The sequence below is a fragment of the Plectropomus leopardus genome, chromosome 20 (genome assembly GCF_026936395.1).
Source record: "Plectropomus leopardus strain MGB_pleo_1.0 chromosome 20, ASM2693639v1, whole genome shotgun sequence".
Classification (NCBI taxonomy): Eukaryota; Metazoa; Chordata; class Actinopteri; order Perciformes; family Serranidae; genus Plectropomus; species Plectropomus leopardus.
In genome coordinates this window covers 10,340,877-10,360,441 of record NC_142195.1, presented here as the reverse complement: position 1 = coordinate 10,360,441, position 19,565 = coordinate 10,340,877, and the positions used below count along the sequence as shown (strand labels likewise).

Here is a 19,565-nt window from a genome sequence, read left to right as displayed (position 1 = left end):
ATAGCAAAAGAAAAGTACAAACTAAAGCCTTTGAAAAGAGTTTTTAGAGTATAAATTCTTCACCCTTTTACATCTAAAGACAATGTGGGGTTGTGGTCAAACACTGTCAGCATGGGTGTTTTATGAAACAACAGGCCCCTGGACACAAATATGCAATTCACCTCTCCTACATAGGTGCAAGACACACAGACTTTGTGTTTGTTTTGTGTCTCTTTGGGTTTTTTTTAGGTAATTTTGTGCATTATTTGGTCTTTTTGTGTCACTTTGTAGTTATTTTGTCTCACCTTGTGGTTGTTTAGTCTGTTGTTGTAGTCATTATGTGTCTCCTTGCAGCTTTGTTGCATCTCTTTGTGGTCTTTTTGAGTCTTTTCCTGGTTATGTCTTAATTTAAGAGACATTTTGCAGAGAAAGGCCACTTTGGGCCCTGTAGGCCTATTCAGCAATCCATCCATGTCTTTAAGATTTTGCAAAGACAGGATATCCCATCCTGCTCCTGGTGGGACATATTACATCAAACTCCCTCTAGGAAATATGATATGTTAACAGTTCCCTATATGCCTGCAAAAACATCTCTGGAAACACAAGATAAAAGGTGTCACGTGTAAACAGCATTCTTGTCAATTCGGCATCAGTATAATTGATAAAGATAAACTGTATTTGTGCACAAACTTACATTTTGTATTTTGTTGCTCAACTCGGACTGAGTTTATGACCATTTTACACCAAATCATCAGGATCACGGGAGCCCATGTGAAAAGTCATTTGGTGTTAGGCCGGCATAAAACATTAGGTGCTCCATTGCAGAGTATTGTCATACGAATTCTAGCTGGAAAGTGAAAGGGTGTGGCGTTTTCTCTTTTTCTGAACTTTTTTTCATAAGGTGTAAGTCTCAAGGTGAATACTGAATCCTTCTTTAGTACAAGATGTCCTCAGAAGCAGCAGTCTGTACGCCTCTGTGAAGCTGACAATTGTTCAGCGCTGAGTTTCTAAAAGTTCGGAGCGGTGTGCTGAAGCGTGGCGAATCGGGGGAATTGTGACAGCTGTCACGGTTGTCTCTTCAGGTACAGTCGCGCAATAAGTGAAGATCCTCGACTGTCTCTGGCAGGCGACTCCTGCTGGGATTGGTCTCATTTAAGAGGCAGTGATTTAGCGGGGGTGGGGTTGAGACACCATGCCAGTCACAGAGAATTGTGTGCTGGAGAATAATACCTGCAGGCAGCTTCACTACAGCCAGTAAAAAATCTGTCAAAGAGGAGCCTCCAGTCATTTTATTCAGTGAACAGATACGGAAATGTACCTACAGGTGACAGGATGATATTTGAGCTAAACGCTTTCATCTTTCTGCAGCCAGTGTTTAATTGCCCAAAATCCAGATGGCTATGAAAGTTGCAGGCCAGGAATTAATATTCTAATATTTGTTCTTCACAGGAATTTGGCTTCAGTTTTCTCAGATTATCTGTTCATCTGATGGCAGTTTTATCCTATGGAGACAAATCATTGATTGACCTTTATGTGTCTGTCCACAGCAGACAATGCCCCAAGAGTTATCTGGAAATGCTGTGAGTTTGAGATTGGGCTAAAACGAGTCTCTAGACAATTAACACTTGCTCGCCAAAATACTTTTATTGCCTTTAGCTAAAAAAAAAGGTCCCAAAGAAGAAAGAAAGCGTCATCTTTGCCAAGTATGCAAATGGAACACTGTTCATTAATGCCTGGAGCAGTTTATAGCACCTATGTCATTCACAAACTGATGACTCAATCATTGCAGCTGCTAGGTTTCAGTCTGCTTTTCCTATAAAACCAATCTGCCGAATAAATCAACTAAATAGAATTGGCGTCATTCATTTTTGCACACTATGGCTATGTAACATTTTACGTTATTATGTAGCAGATATGGTAAAACCTGTTTTTATGTTTTAACAATTTTAATGTGTGATAATAGTTGGGCACAAAAAACACTTGGTTATCATAAGGAAAAGATCATGTTTGGGCTTAAAACATGCACGTTTCATGGCGCAATCAAGGTAGGAAATTACGCGATGTGTCGCTAAAAAGCAGCTGCATGGCTGGAAATGCTGCATATGTTTTGCTTAAAGACAACCAGTTTTGGGGGCACAATTGAATCATGAAAATATAGTTGTTTTAAAACACCCACTATTGGTGGCAAATTGATGCAGAAAATGCCTCTGATCTCTCGCTAAAAAACAACCTGTTTTGGAGGCATAATATGCTATAGGTGCAGCTAATGTCTTGCTCTAAGACACACTGCTTTTGGTGGCAAAGTGCCGCTGAAAATGCAGCCATTGTGTTGCAAAATAATAACTGGTTTTGGTGGTACAATTTCTGCTTGAAATGCTGCCAGTGTTGCACTAAAAAACACTTTGGTGGCATAATCACTGCTGGTAATGCTAACGATGTCTCGCTAAAAAAACAACCAGTCTCAACAGCACAATCACCGTTGGAAAGGTTGCTGAGGCTTTTGACGGCACAATCGCTGCTGAACGTGTCATCAATGTCTCACTAAGAAACAAAGACAGCTAAAAATGCTGCTGATGTATTGCCAAAAAATACCCGCTTTGGTGGCACAATTGCCACTGGAAATGCCACCATTGTCTTGCTGAAAAAGACCCATTTTTGGTAGCGCAAATGCCGTTGAAAGTTATACTTTGTTAATTCGAATTGTTTCTATACAATAAACTATATAAATAAATAAATATGTTCCTCAGTCATAGAGAAATCTATGGAGCAGCACTTTCACAAGATTTGTAATGCGTTTTTTTTGTCCAGGAAGCTGATGCACTAAGTATGTTTGACTTATCTCTCGTCTTTATAAACAATGTGGCCAATTCAGCCACTGTGGAAGAAAGCGGAGCATCAACAGGAAATGGCAGGGGGAACAGGAGTGTGTGTAATAGCCATGGTATGCTGTATAATCCTGTTGCACGCTTGTTTAACAGCTTCACAACAGTTGTTTCCAAAAGGAAATGCTGTCTCTCCATGCAAGTAATGGAAACAGAAAGGGCTGGTCGGTTTTAAATGTAGACAAAAGCACTCACGGGGGAACCAGGGAATCACAATTACTTTGCATGACAATCAATGCAAATGTGACTGAGAAAGTTGTGTGTGCCAAATTGGCCATTGTATCTAATTGGTGTCACTGTGGCATCCATCCGACAGATTCACTTCACCGCTCCACACGTGAGCGACTGATGGGGCTGAATAATATTGCATTTTGATCAAAATGTACATAAACAAAACTGGTTGGGCAGCTCATAAAAAGCAGGACAAGCATGAATTTTCTGGATATGTTGTCATTTTCTTGTGCATCATTATGCTAATAGTGTAATGATATTTCCTTGTACTTTATGAGAAAAAAACACATTGATTGTAGTAGAATATCTGAGCAAGTTTGTACTAACACTGGTAATTATCCAAAGCAAATGTTTTGCAGCAAAGTGCATTTTCCCACGCACAGCCTAATAAATCACTGCAAAAATAGCCTGCACCTGCTTTGACATGGTAACCTTGTCAGTTGTCAGTTGTAGCTAAATAGACAGAAAGCTTCTTTAACTGATATGAACTTTACCTCTTTCTCTCAAGAACCACAAAATGCTAGCCATATATCACTGTCATCATTGTTTTCATATTTGATATATTGCTATTGAGTCACATTTATGGCTTTTTTGTTGTTTGGTCAAAAATCCAAATATTTCCTGTGTTGCATTTGTATTACTTCAAAACAGGTGTGCACTTTTGTGTTTGCAAAATGGTTTAAAGGGGGGAGAACACTTCTTTATTATTATTGTTTTCAATAAATCCCATGAAAAGACCAAAACAATTAATGTAATATAAAATACATGCCTGTTTGACCAAAGCCTGATATAGCTTATTCCTCTGTGCAACAGAGCTAAAAAAAAACAAAAAAAACAATTGAAAACACATCAATCATATATACTGTATCTTCCTGGTGCTCTAAATACCCAGAGCATCAAATGTGTATAAATCCACGGCTGAAAATAGTCCACAATAAATGCACAATTCATTCCTGATTGCATAAAATGTATGAAAAACGACCATTTTTCCAGAATTATTTTGAATTTTTAAAGAATTAAACTATATATTTTGGGGGGCCTTTTTCAGGCTTGAAGCTGAGTTGCTTCTGACTCTTGAAAAACCGACGCACGCCCCTGGCAATCACACACAGTGGACACACCAACAGTCGATACTCTGTCTCTCACTCTGAATTAAATCCGTTATTTTAACAGCCGCTGTGAGGGGTTGTTACACGGAGGACTTCAGGTTGATAGGATAAACGTGTCTCGTGTCTTGCAGACGAAGTATTTTGGAGGGACAGTGCTTTTCCACCGGCTGGAGAACTCGCACGTGCGAATGTAAGCGAGCTGCACGTTTAGCAGCCGATCAGTGCGTCGTTTCGTTTTGTTGACAAATGACATCTTTGGGAATCTGTTGCGCGTCACATACTGAGGATGAAATGACTTCTTGGATGTGATTCCTGCGCTGAGAGGTGAGCTGAAGCTTCCTCTTTTTTCACGTTTTAGTCATAAACGGACCAAACGCGCAAATAGCTTAGATATAAATGTCGGTATGCTTGCAAATATGGTGCTGTGAATGGCAGAGTTGATCAATTGTGTCCACACAGTGTGAGGTGTAATTAATGGGAGCTGTGAGGCTCAAGTCAATAGCGGGTGGTGGCTAATCACTGGATCAGAAGGGCACGAGCCTGGGCTGTTAAAAGACAGGACTGGCTTCCTGCACACAAATCACAATATGGGTTAAAACTTTAATGAATTGAATGTGAGAGAGAGAGCTTTAATTAGGCATCCTTACTGTTACTGCAGGCACAACATTGATGGATTCATTTTGAATGGTGTATTAACTGCGTTGGCTGTAATGAAGCAACAGTATGCTTTTTACAAAATTGTGTAAACTATTACTTTTCAAACTTGGCAGATCTTGACCTTGATTTTTACTTAAACAGCAAATGTCATGATTGCCCTGTTAACTACTACATTCATGCCATTAATTCTGTTGTTACTGTTTGATTAAGGGCTGCAACTAATGCTTATTTTCATTATCAATGAATCTGCTGAAAATGCTCTCAATAATGCTCTAGGTAACATTGTCAATGCATTGTTATATACAGCAAATAGTACCTCAGTCCAGGGGGGACTTGGCTTTGGAACTGGAGGGTCGCCTGTTCAAATCCTTGTAAGGACCAATCACTGAGAGTGGACTGGAGAGGTTCCAGGTCATGCTCCATGGCACTGCCGCTGTTCCCTTGAGCAGGGCACCAAACCCCGAACTGCTAGGGGCACCTGTCGATCTCTTTGGCTCTTAACATCTCTCCATCAGTGAATGTGTATAGGTCCTCTTTGTGCTTGTGTGTGTATTTTGGGTTTGTGGATATGTATTTTTTTAAGAAAAGTGGGGAAAAAAATCCTTCAAGGGACTAAAAATGAACACTTTCTACTATTACTATTACTACTATTACTATAGAACAGATACAATCTAATCTTCACATTTAAAAAGTTGGACTGAGAGAACATTTGTCAGTTTTGCTTGAAATCATCCAATAGATTTGATTTTGACTTCTGCTCAACGGTAGTCATGATATTGGAGCAGTTGTTAGAATGGTGAAAATTTGCAATAACAATAACATTAAGGTTAAAACAAGGCAATATTCATAAATTTAAAGACTACCAGATATTTAAATTTGTCACCACCTTTCCTTGAACAGGACAGAGAGTAAGGTTTTGCAGATAAAAAAAAACACACTATATCACTACCTGCTTATATGTGCCTTTATGCCTGTGAGTAAATACAATTCTAGAAACAAGCTGTTATGGATCTCTCCATGAGGTGAAGCTACACACTTAAACTAGCACAGAGTGCAACTCTTATTGGTGCTGAGGAAATTACATTATTATTATGCCATAAGAAAACAGACATATTGGCTGCTTTTATTGACTGTAGCATTGTCTGTGTTTGTAAAGTGGATAAACATGGTGAACATGTACTGTGCCACGCAGGGCAAACACTGGCATCTGCTGCCTAATGGGATCTCATTAGGACTGACAGGGAGCATCAATATCACTGTCAAAGTCTGGCTCCAGATCCAGCTGTCCTGGGTTCTGTTGTTCATATGTGGATACATTTTTCAGATTATAATGCCGACAACAAGAGTTGCTGTTTTTTGGAGGGGGTTCTTTTACATTGGATTAAAATTCATCTGGAAGAGCAACAAGTCTGTAAACTGAAACCTGCATAAGTGGCTTATTGACAGTCAGTTAGAACGTGACTCTTAAAGCTAATCCCATTGGATTGTTGGCAGATGCTTTTGTCCAAAGCAATTTACATTTTACATTTAATAAATTTACATGTAAAAAGTACATTTAAACCACACAGGAAGAAGAGCTTGTTATCATCCACAATTGGGAATTTATTTATTTCAAATAAGTAACTTTAGAGAATTCAACCCTTTAAAGCAAACTGATTTCTTTAAAAAAAAAAATAGGATAACGGCAATGTGCAACATAAAAAAAAAAAAAACTAAAGAAATTGGTAAAAAAAAAAAAAAAAAAAAAAACAGAAAAGTACCTGAAAATGACTAAAACCAAATAAGCAAGCAAAAAGAAAAACAAAACAACAACAAGGAAATAACCTGGGAAAAGGGCTTTAAAATTATAATAATTTTGTTACATAATTTAAAATACATAATTCTGATTTTTACAAATGCAGTTTTTCCCTTTTTCTTTTTTTCCATATACATTTTCCCTAGCTTTTTTTTATCCTTGGATGCAGAAATTTAATCACCCTTTTGGTTTGTATCAGAAAAAGTACAATTATTTGCGTTGTTTCAAGTCATTAGTTCTCACTAGGACTGTGTAAACCTGATCCCTTAGCGTGCCTGTCATTTTGTGTTGCTGCAGTCTATAAATATTTTTTGCATGCAACACACAGATCTCATCCCTGGCCACAATCAATGGAGCAGGATCCCTGGTGGTCAAAGTCATGAATAATTCATTGGTTGTGTGACACACCATTTGTCTCTTAATAGCTCATCTCTTTTTGTAATAGAGCAGGTGCATCCCTGTGAAATGACATGAGTTGTTTGTTTGTTTGTTTCATCTCAGTGAAGCTGAAGTGGAGCAGTACAAATGGGTTGTGTTGTCATAGTAATCGCTGCAACCAGATTTGTTGTATGAAACGGGTCCAGACCCTGCACTCCAGTCTGTCTGGTATCACATGGCAGTAGAGTGCTCGTGGCCATTATCCACAAGTTGAATCCGGATAGCCGAGCCGGCCTCTAATGGAACATGCACTTCTCCTGCCCAGAGATATAAACATTTCTTTTGATTTATCACTGCGGCTAAAAAGACTGTGTGTATGTGTCCGAAACTGCCCTATTTTTCTAAAGACACCTACCAGTTAGGTTCAGGTAAATCACTGTGTCATCCAAGCACATTTGAAGTCGTTGCTATGTTGGTTACCAGGAGGTCACGCTCTGCTCAGAGCTTTCACTTTTAAGTCAACTTTTATTCAAAAATGTCTTTTTTTCATTTGGATGTTTGGGCTTCACTGAGCAGAATGATGTATGTTCAGAGTTTAACATCAGAAGGATGGTTTTAATTCATCAGCTGAACGGGGAAAGTTTCTCCTTTAAAATCAGACTTTGATGATTTTGTAACAACAACTAGTGCGGGAGCCGATCAAAGTTCAGTATGCAACTTGCACAAGAAAGTTGAAACCAGCGGCGCACATCAAGCAGTGACCTCCGGGGCTAAAGAAGTGAGGCAGACGTGGCAAAACCTGCAGTTCCTCCAACGGCCACTTGAGGCTCCAAAAGAGAGTAAATCCCCATAGACCCCTAAATGAAAATGCCCAGCTTTACAGCGGAAATAAACATGCTTACAGCCTCTCCCAAACACAGTTTTGGTCTCTATAGCTAATTTCAACATATATGAAAACTGTACAGGGGGTACATTTTTATATAACTCACCCATTTAATTTTATTGAGGCCTACAGTTATTAATAATTAAAATCGCATTGTATTTCCCCCATCACATGTATGCTCAGGGAAACCTGGACTTCACTGTCAGCCCACTTGTCTGTTTCTTTCCATGTTTGTCAGTATGAAGTGTTTGTTTTTGTGTGTTGTAAATTGTTTACAATGCTAACAGTTTTTTTTAAATAGCAGTTGCAGTTTGAGCAGTTACTCTCTGCTTGTGTCACTCACTGTTCTTCTTGTGCTAGGAGAGCACATACTCTGAAATAGGAGTTCAAAAAGTGCCTCAAAATAAGGTTCTAAGAACTATCATTGTTCCTCGTTCTTGCCATGCAGGCACAATAAAAAGGGCCATTCTTAAAACTAGGTTCTCAGAACTATGAAATAGTTCCTATAATCCAGAAATGCCTCCAGACATGATCACTTCTGGCTCCAAAAATCCAAAAAAAAGGCAAACTCAAGGCTTCAAAATGGGAGTCCACAAACCACTGGGTGACGTCGTGGTGGCTAGGTCGGTTGTTTGTGTACAGTCTATGGCATGCATACGCTGAGAAAGGACTTCTCATGTTAAGGAGGGCAGGAGACACTTTGCGTCTGGTAGTTAGACTTTGTCTGCTCTCTACTGGATATTTGAATTGTGAGTGTGTCTGTCTTTTATTTGCACAGGGGGAGACAGAGAGCGGATGACAGCCAACCATGAGACCTACCTTCTTATGGCCAGCACCCAGAATGACATGGAGGATTGGGTGAAGACGATCCGCAGGGTCATCTGGGCTCCTTTTGGTGGAGGTCAGTCAACACACACATTGTTTTTTAATAGCTGAATAACTTGTTGATGTAAATGAGAGACAGTTTGGTGTTCATTTGGATGACTTTTTAAAGTGCTGAGGGATAGATAAGTCAATCACCACCATCTCTGCGAAGTGCTTTTGAGCAAGGACGTAAAACGGCTGACTGTGGTCTGATTTCAGTTACAAATTGCGTCTTTTATGTTGCAGACTGTGTTTAACTAAGAAATGAAAGTACAAACTTTAGTTGTGTGCCATGACAATAGTGTAACCTAAATCCATTTGTGGGGGCACGACAGAGACAAGACTTAGCAGTGATTATCTCCACCGAGCCAAGCCTGGAGGGGATCATGCTTTGTGTGTGTGTGTGTGTGTGTGTGTGTGTGTGTGTGTGTGTGTGTGTGTGTGTGTGTGTGTGTGTGTGTTGATCTGTCTGTCTTCACCTAATCTTGCAAACTACTGGACCAATCAGCCTAATATTTTTTGTGCACATTTATGAGTGTATGCTCAAGGACCTCTCACAGTTGTGGTGATTCACAGTTGTTGAAAAGCCTGTTTCATGCCATCACTGACTGCTGACCCCTCACTCCTCTTAACTGGCCAGTCCAGGCTGCAAGTTTTTGTACTTTGTTTTGTAGTAATTTACTTGGCTAAACACAGCAAGCCTAACGGCCTGTTTGAGGCAACATTTTGGCCTTCATTGTGGCTCAGTCTTCCTTGCCGCTAAGATGACTGTAAGGGAGTAGGGAGGGGACAGTTACACCGGGCAAAAGTTTCCGCGGTCTGCCTGCCACCCAGTTTTGTTCCATCCTCCACACAGCATCATACCGTACTGGGAGCATTTCAGAAGCAAAATGACATAAATCAAAGATATGCGGCTGTGGCATGTCTTCTGGAATTACAAGAATTGTCTGAGGTGGGCGTAATCTGCTTGGGCAGGTAGCTACAGTCTACAGAGTGGACTATCTGAAATTTTGTGATTTCATAATCAGTTGTTTTTTTCATTTTTGCATTTTGCATAATAACTTTTAAGTACTTTATCTAAATCAGATCTAAAACTGGCATGTTTCAAGAGTCTGTTGGCAGATATAGCAACAGGTTGCTCCATCTTTTACTCCATATTGTGGGCATCCCGCCACATGTTGGTTGCCTCACTACAAATACTTGACCTTACTATGATGAGATGCATTAACAGCTTTAGTCCTAGCAATATTTGCAGCTACTTGATTTGTACCACTTGAATCTCTGCTCTTGTGTCAGGGTCATTTTTCTGCATATCTGTTTTCCCCTCCTATCCAGCTCATTCGTGTTAATAAACAAAAGGAATCAACATGTTAAAATTGCATCGCATGTGTAGAAAAACGGCCAAACAATGGTGATGTAGTAATTATCAGATACGCTGTGACGCATACGAAGTGCATGATGTTATAATTGTTCTTATGAAGTTGTTCTTGGGATCAGTGTGATGATTACCGAGCATCCTGCTGCGCAGCTTCGGCTAGTTATTGACTTAACTGGCAGACATTGGCCTACATTGTGAATGAGCGGGGCACAAGTGCGGCATTTGAGACCGGACAGGCAGTTGAGGCAGCTCTCTGTGTCACAGTGAATAGATGAGGCTGAGCTGGCCCCTCTGTTTTCAGTGCAGGGAGTTTGATGTCTATTGCAGTTGACTGCTCTTCAAAAGGACGAGCCATTTGTCAAAGATGCCACAAGAAAGGTGGCTCCAAGTTGGAGCGGAGCCGGGCTTTCACACACACATAAACGGAACACACACACATTTTCTGGGCTTTCACATTTTGCAGTTGCAGCAGAGGCTAACTGAGCCCCGATTGGCTGGTCAGCGTCCCTGAAGTGTGATTAGGAATTTCTGGTCAGAGAGTGACAGAGACGGGAGCTCCCAAAACGAAGCCTGTGTGTGACCCACAGAAGAGTTTGCTGTCATGTTGTGTTGAACACTCAGTATGATGTTGATTTAATCACTGGTCAGCCTGAACAAACAGTTGGACTAGAGAAAGTTTGAAGACAGACCACTGAGAAATGTGCAGCTGTGGTCTCTCCATCTGGATCTTTGGAGATTTATTTCATGGTAATTACAAACTTTTTTTTTTTCACTTTTTTTTTAAGAGTTTGCAGTTTAATTTGAACTATTGGTGCTGTTGGGTTAATGCTATGTAGGGAATTAAAAAGGCTATCCTTCATACTATTTATGTTTTTTTTTTTTATTTCCAGCCATGTTCTATATAGCTTATGTGGGAGAATTTCCACACTGTTTTATTTTGTTTTGGACTGAAAAGGTCACCGCAGACAACTTCCTCCAACCACGTTTACATTTTTCACGTGTCATGTTTCAGTCTGGCATAAACAGCATTAGTCAGCCAATGTTTTTAGCCTAATTTTAGTTCAGTGTAACACCACAGTTAGAGGTACGTCACAGAAAAATTTGATGTTTTGCTGCTTTCTGCTGGTGGTTCAGATTTCCCATGCTGTATATAACTTGCCGAGATTTGTATAATCTGTATATTAGGTGTGTAAGAAAATATCAAAACACTTGAGTATTGCAATATTGTGTCGTTATACTGTATTGATTCTCAAAAACACTACTGATTTTTAATCCAGAGTCTCCATGTAAAGATTTTTGATCATGACGTGTGCATTTGCTTATCTATGGTTTAAAATGCAGCTGGACAGAGAAATCTCACCTGCATGTGCACATCTTTCCTCCTTGACTACCTGAACACAAAAAATGGTTTTAAGTTTCAATTAATATAAAGGGTCTGTTGAACTGAAAAACTGCCATTTTCATCTCTTTAAGGGTCATTGTCACTGATAGTGATCATAGTAATTGTGTTATACCATACACCATGAATCCATGATATTTTCCGAGACGTTTACCATACTAAATCTCAAACTGTTGCAACTCTAGCCAGATTCTTGCCAAAACGCAGCCCTATGTATACAGTGGAAGCTGTTTTGTTTCATTTTATATCTCCATGAATATGTAACATTTAGTTAAGTATGAAATGTGTAAATATCGGGATCATTTTGCATATTTAAAGAACATTCATCGACCAAAACCACAGAAAAAAAAATCAGACAAGAGAGAGGAGATGCCCCAAAAAAGGGTAAAATCAGACAGTTGGTCCGTTTAATACGCATACTACCATACTGCTAAGTATGCCAGAAAGAGATTTAGTATGTCCCTCTACATAGAGTATCAAATGCAGTTTGCCAAAAATACCAGGATGTCCAGCTGCATCCGGTTGCATTTTGCAGAATGTAAGCCAGCATGCCTTTCTGGCTATTCTGACCACAGTATGAGCAATTCATCACATCAGCTGAGCTGCAGACAGATGATAGCTCATTAAAAAACTGGCAGAAGCTACCGTGATAATAATGATCAATCAGTCACAACTTAAAAGTTAAACGTACATACATTGCAAGGTAATAAGAGTAGAGCTGTCGAGGTTGACCTCTGTCTCTGGCGAACTTGGTGAACTGCATTAAGTGATAACATTAAAATCTGCTGCATTCAAAATACTTTATCTTTTTACTTAAAATTTGGCGCTGCGAATTGTGATTGATATACTTAGGTCAAAAGTTCACAGTGCAATATTATGACTAAGTAGTATGTCTTAATTGTATGCATACTCCATGCAACATATGTAGATGTTTGTGTATGTACTGAAAATAAAAATAAAAAGTACATGTACGCTTTTCGGAACACAGCACAGGTTGTGACTGGACCTCTATCCCCTGTGTGTGTGTGTGTGTGTGTGTGTGTGTGTGTGTGTGTGTGTGTGTGTGTGTGTGTGTGTGTGTGTGTGTGTGTGTGTGTGTGTGTGTGTGTGTGTGTGTGTGTGTATAGACATTAGTGCGTGTGCAGCAGTCGGCCATGTAGCTAACAGAACCTGAGAGTGTTGAAGGAACCTGCTGAGTGTTTGTATTGTGGAAGAGTCCCTCTCACGCGCGGAGGTCTTTGTGATCGTGGTACAAGCCAGCAAACATACATATAAACACACACACACACTCCACATAAGCTGGCGCACACGCACAGTTACATGTGACCCAGGAAAACATTCCTAGACTCATGACCAGAACGTCTGGAGGGATGACCTCCTTTTCATCCAGTCACTTTTTCTCATTTGTTCTCTGATGCTCGTTTCGACGCGTGAGGATATTTATTGTGGAGCTTCATTTATATTTTACTCCGTTACAAGAATTGGGAAATGGATACACAGTTTCAAATGTTTCTTGGGAATCTGTGACCGTTCACTTGTTTTGTCTTATTTGGGTTGCTGTAAAGATTGAAGTGGAAAAGTCTCTGAAGCGACTGACCCAGAGGAGAAAGACAAGAACACAAGACAAGCTTTGTTGCCAGTGAAAGATGATTAAAAAAACATTTTCAGAGAGATGGAAATGAAGACAGTTTGACTGACCTACTGTCAAACTGATGCATCTCTTTTATTTCTGCTTTGTTTCTGTTTTGCTATCTGTCATAACTGCAAAAACGGAGGCTGTTTTTTGGAAAATGCTAGATTGCAGACACTTTAAATTCTGCACCTCCGGTGTTTTATCTTACCACAAATATATTAATAGGCGTTTCTTACGGAAGCTTACAAATTGTGTCAGTTTGAAGAGAGGTGAGTATGAAAACAAAGTAATTTGCATCTATTGAAAAATGTATTTAAGTATTTGCACCTGTTACTAGAATAACTTCATTCTGGATTGGTGTGATGCTCCTGTATAAAACAGTGATTTAAACTGCAATCTATACATATTAACAGCAGTTGAGTTTTAAGCCACTTCTTGCTGTGTCAAATGCTGCCAGAAGCACGAGGATAAGCTCGGTTTAATTCAGTCACCGTACGGTACCTTGTCGTACCACGTGTATGCATGTGTGTGAGTAGCCTCTGTCTGTCTCTGGAGACCGGAAAAGTATGCAGATCCAAATCTCTCAGGAAGGCTGCCTTAATCCCCTCTTGTGTTGCATCCACATGAGACGGCTGCAAATGGAAATCAGTCCCTTTTTTTTTTCGTTTTACAGCGACTGCCTCAGACAATAGGCGAGAGGTACTCAGCAGGAAGTTAGAGATTTGATCATCAGACTAAGGCATTGTGGGTGTACATATTTTTTGCCATGACTGTCTAGCCAGCCTTATCAGAAGTCTTTTTTTTCAATCGATTTAACGCCTCTCTTTGATGTGCTTTAAGCTGCAGATGCACCTAAAAATTGCACCTTTTACTTTATTAGAAAAGGTTAAATAGTATAGATGGTTAAATAGTGGTAATATTTTAAAGGATAAACCATAATTATGGAATTATGCCCTTAATGTTGTAGCTGTGAGAAATAAAAGTTCTTCTCAGGGCATTTATTAAACTGCTAAAAACTAATCTCTGTGCATCAAAATGATATATTAAGAAGTTGTTTTTTTTCCCATGAAAAATGCCTTAAAATTAGCAGATGAGGTGACTAGTCACATTTTGCAACCATGGAGCACCTGTGCAGCTTGCAGATATCATTAATATATGCACTGGAGAGATCTGAGTTTGTTTCCAGCTCACAGTGAATAAATCTTCACGTTTAATGTTGCCATTATAAAAGTTTTTTTATGAAACATTTTGCTAACTGCTAACTATTAAGCAGCAAAAACATTCACACTTAAGGCCCGAGAGTGAAACTGAGCTTGCAAAATACTGATGTGTAGTTGCACCTGCATCTCCTCTGATACCCCTTGTTTCACAAGTAAACAGGATTGTTTCTTTTAGGTTTGTGACGTCACAAACCGTGGAACTCAGAATGTGTTTTTTTGAGACTTTCATTGGTACGCCGCAGTTCCACTGTGAAAATGCTCAGCTATGGTTTTGACTACTTATCTTGCTCATAATGTCTTTTTGGCTTATAAATGAAAACAATATGGACATGTTAACAAGGTTAAAAACTAGATTTTCACTGGAGGGGGGTCTTTAAAATCCCTGAAGACACTGTTCTCAGCTTCTTCGATATGGTGAACTCACTCACCGCTCCCTGCATTTAAATGCTTATTCTTCATTTAAAAATAAACAAATAAAAGCTTGATCGTTTTGAATACATGTTGAAATAGGGGAAAAAATAGATCTCCCAATGCTGATTTCTCACAGTGGTAGTAATGTATCAATTTTTATCATGAAACATTTCATCTTGTGTTTCAGGGATCTTTGGTCAGAAGTTAGAGGAAACTGTGCGCTATGAGCGGCGGTTTGGGAACAAGCTGGCCCCTATGCTGGTCGAGCAGTGTGTGGATTTCATCCGGCAGTGGGGCCTTCGGGAGGAGGGCCTATTCAGGCTGCCGGGACAGGCCAACCTGGTCAAAGAGCTGCAGGATGCTTTCGACTGTGGAGAAAAACCCTCCTTTGATTGGTAAGAAAACAGTAAGCATACCGGCTGCTTGGATTTCCTCAGTGCATTTTAATGTGAAGCTGATATGTTGAGACTGTTGACTGGTCTAGCACAGCACCTCTGGAACCGCATGGCTGCTCTTGTTGGCCTGAATCCCTCCAGATGTTTACAAAAAATGACAGTGGGTTTGCTGGCAGAGTTTTGTTGTATCCAGTCGGAGAGACTTTGACACAACAACGAGTTAAAGAGGTTTTCAGTATTCAGTTTGTAACATAACCCTGTATTAGATAGCAGAGACATAAGGAAGGATCCCTTGTGACAAACCAGCGATCCCAGAAAAAAATCTGAAAATTAAAAAAACAATGTAACTCTGGTTAACAAACAAAAGGGTGTTACCTGTTTTCTTTCTGAACAGGTTGTAAGTTTAAAAACATACTTTCTGCGCGTATATGCTGCACATATATGATTACTCAAAGAATGAAGGCTGAATGATTCATTTGATGTCAGATTTGCAACCAATCAGCCTAATATTTTGAGTGCACATTTATGACTGTATGCTCATGGACCTTGGAGTTGCGGTGACTCGTAATCTTAAAGCAAAAGCACAAAAAAACATATGTCTGGAAATTGGCAGCGCTAAAAACAAGAAGCCTTACCATCTGTTGCAGGTTAATTTTGGCTCAAAAACTTACATTCATAGAAAAAGTTTGGTCTCATTTTTTAAACTGGAGTATCTGCAGATTTATTCTAACCCCACATGTAATAATTCACCAAAGTTAGATACTAAACTTGAAGGGAAAAAACAGTTTTGTCATCTTTGTAGCCATTTTGACTGTAAGGGAACCTGGAGGGACAATTCAGTCAGGCTCAGCTGTGTCACAGTATTGTTTAGAGTGGCTATGGTCAGTTACGGTAGCTGCACTACCAAGATCTGCACTTTATTGGGTACGCTTTTCTAGTCTTACTTGTAATAATACAAATCTTCAACTTTTGAACTCTATGGTTAACTAGCAGATAGTTAAAAAATGTTTTATCTTCACACTGAAGGATAACAAATTTAAAAAAAATGTATGTTTTAAAGTCATCCTCCAATTTATTGTGTTCCTCCCTTTCCTCGTTTGATATCATCGTAAAACAAAGCATTACTAAACAGTGATTTAATGTCTTTTTTCAAAGCAGACTCTTTGATGTGTCAGAGCAGGAAAAGCACAGATGTAATTAATCGGGTTAAGAAGGAATGCATTCCATTTAGATGCGTTAGTTTTCAGGATGCTGCTGTTGAGACTCTCCGAAACACACGAAATGTTCAGGTTATTATGCTAAACAAAAATTTAAACGCTTTTATTTAAACTCCCGTTTGTTTCATAAGTTAAAATAAAAGATCTTCGACTTTTTCTTTGCGCACAAGAGGCTTATGTCTCTCAATTTTTGAGCAAACATTTGTTATAATCTGTGTTAGTGAGCACTTCTCCTTTGGTAAGGTCACTCTCCCAGCTGACAGGTATCAAGATGCTGATTAAACCTCCTGATTACCACACAGGTGCATGCTGGGCTGGTCTCAATAAAAGGCCACTCTAAAATGCCCTGGGGCTACAGTCTGCCTTCATGTTGTGTGGTGTTCAGGTGGCTGAACTGAGTATAATGCAACAACCTTCATCCATAACTCAAGATGACAGAGAAATACTGAAGTGATGGAACAAACCACGTCCACATCTCTTCTTCTCTGTCCTCTTTCACCCCCCACCATCTCTTCTGATGACCATAAATAAAACCTGGATATGACTGTCAGGATCTACAGGCCATACATTAACATCTTACCACTTCCTAGAAACACAGGCTACAAAATCACACCATCATGTCAGCTGCAACACACATGTTAGATATTTTACAATTATTTAGAAAAAGGCGACATTCCTGCTAAGATATTTACATGGTAAAATTCTACTATTCCACACTAATCTTCCCGTTTACATGCAGCCGAGCATATTCTGATTAACGTCAGTTTTTCTCCATGCCTTCCTCTTTCATGTCTCCAACATGCTTCCTGAAGAGTTTGGTGTTATAATATTTGCACACATCCAAAAACCTGTTGATATCCAAGTCGTTCACATTGTTTTAAAGTTGTTGTGTTTCTCCTTTCGATCAGAAATATTGGCTTTTCTTTTGGGTTTGCGTCACTTCTCTACAGCCTTGCAAACTGTTGGCTTGTTCATCATCAACAAACCATTATTTATTCAGGGGAAATTGACGGAGCATTGAGCTCTTTACAGCAATGCCCTGAATTCACATTCAGTGGGCTTAAATGATATATAATACATGATAGCAAACACACTAAAATGTTTACAAAGTCCATAAAAACAAATAACTGGCAGCAATGCCTTTCAAGAATTATACACAGTGATGAAAATGGTTAAAAAAGTTAAAGAAAATGAATGAAGAAGACATAACAACAGCAATAAAAACAATAAAATTTAGAAAGTGGAAGGTTTGTGTACAACCAGCACATAGCTGACAAGCAAAAAGCTGTGTGTGTCGCAAAGCAGTAAAACGCTAATGAGACAGAAACTACCTCTTGTTATGACAGTTCAAAATTCCAAATTCCCAGTGGTCTGAAAGATGTCCTATTGGACTGAAAGCCCATTTCTGTGACAAACAGTTATCCTAAAAACGAATGTCCATTGCTTCAAGGCCCCATTTTTCTGAAAATACACACTCCCTGCACTTAAGTAATTCAGTCGCCAGAAAAATGTTGGCATTGCACCTTTCTGTAAACCATGGATATGTTACATTTGTTGACAACGCTGTGGTGAATGTGCAGTTATGTTTAGGAACCAAAACACTTATGTAAAGTTAGGAAAAAGTTTATGTTTCAGCTGATGACACCTGTGTTTTGTGGCACTAAAGTCACTGGAAAGCAAGGACTGGTCATTAAAAACAGTGAATCGGTGACTTAAACGCAGCTGAGGATCTGAAACTAACTGCGGGGAGTGGAGTGTGCATTTTTCTAGAAATGAGACTTCAGAGCAGTCTGAGTTTGTTTTTAGAATAACAGGCTGTCAGAGACATTGGTTTTGGGTCCAATGGGACATTTTTCAAACTAATGGGGTTTCAGAGTTTTGGCCTGTTGTACATGTCCAAAGAATGCTCCTAAAACCTGAAAATATTGAGATATCCCACATGTCTTCACAGGAAAAAGATTCATTCGGACTAAGGCCTAATTCTGAATATCCAAACAGAACATGCTGTGCATATTTCAGAATACTGTCAAATTTGAAATAATTGTGGAATATTAGTGTCGATGTAAACGTAGTTATACACATCTCCGCCCTTCTACATTTGCTGTAACACAGCTCATGTCACACAGTGGCAACAGCTTCACCCTCCTTTGTCTCTACTGTTGTCCGTTTTTTGTTCCTGTCCGTCACCTTGTCGGTTCCCTCGTTAGCCCTGTAACCTCCTGCCTGTCTCACCAGCTGCCCCTCGTTGGCTTGTTAGTGTCTCTGAGCCTCCAGTGTGGATCCTTGGCTCATCATCTTGGCTGCCCCAGTGTTGTTCCCTCTGTTGCTTTCAGTGTTACCTGTATGTCTTCATGTTGCTTATGTCCTGCTTTCTGTCTGTAGTTTGCTAAAAATTAATAATTCAGCCACATAAAATTCTAGTTTGCCATTAAACATTTCGCTTTCTCTATGGATTAAACAAATAAAATATATGGTATTAATCAGTGAGCTGCAGAGGTTGTGAGCGTCGGACAGAGCCATGCTAGATGTCTCCCCATTTCCAGTCTCTGTGCTTAGATATGTAAAATGACTTATGCCCATAGTGTCACATTTAACCCTTTGATACTTGAGAAAATTGGCTTGATTTCTTTGAAACACATGGGATGAGGGCAACTTAAGAAGAAATAGCCAAAAAATAGCAAAAAATAAATAAATAAGATAAAAAACTACAAGAAAACTACTTAAAAATAAGCAAAAGACAAAACAAAATGACCTCAGAAAATGAAAAGAAAAAGAAATTGTCACATTTTACTAATTTTTGGTATTTTGCAGGACAATTCTTGCCATGTTGCTCATTATCTTTTAACTATGTTTTTGTAAGAAATCAAACCAATTTTCTCAGGTTTCAGAGGGTTAAATGCTAGTGAAAGGTATCTGAATGCGGCTAAAGAAACTGGTGTTGATCCAACTGAACCAAAAAGAGTTGCATCAGTCTTATTTCTTTTCATAATGCCAAACCACAAATAAGTATATTTCTCTAAATGTCAAACCATGTCTTTAAACATTACATTTAATTTGTGGTGTTTCACATATACAGTGATCTATGTTTTCGGGCACTTACGGTATTAACATTATTTTTCCTCCTGATTATGCCC

The 19,565-nt window shown here is 39.3% G+C and overlaps 1 protein-coding gene across 7 annotated transcripts in view; it reads left to right on the top strand.

The window, feature by feature from the left end:
* arhgap24 (Rho GTPase activating protein 24) overlaps positions 1 to 19,565 on the top strand; it is a 94,859-nt gene that overhangs the window by 67,373 nt on the left and 7,921 nt on the right. For 6 of the 7 annotated variants that reach the window (XM_088071286.1, XM_042509460.2, XM_088071287.1 and 3 more), the window contains 2 exons: positions 8,693 to 8,815; positions 15,007 to 15,214. In XM_088071286.1, coding sequence (XP_087927412.1) covers positions 8,693 to 8,815; positions 15,007 to 15,214 — 331 coding nt within the window. Of the gene's footprint in view, positions 1 to 4,182; positions 4,526 to 8,692; positions 8,816 to 15,006; positions 15,215 to 19,565 lie in introns of those variants that run through there. The other variant, XM_042509463.2, reaches the window with a different exon arrangement.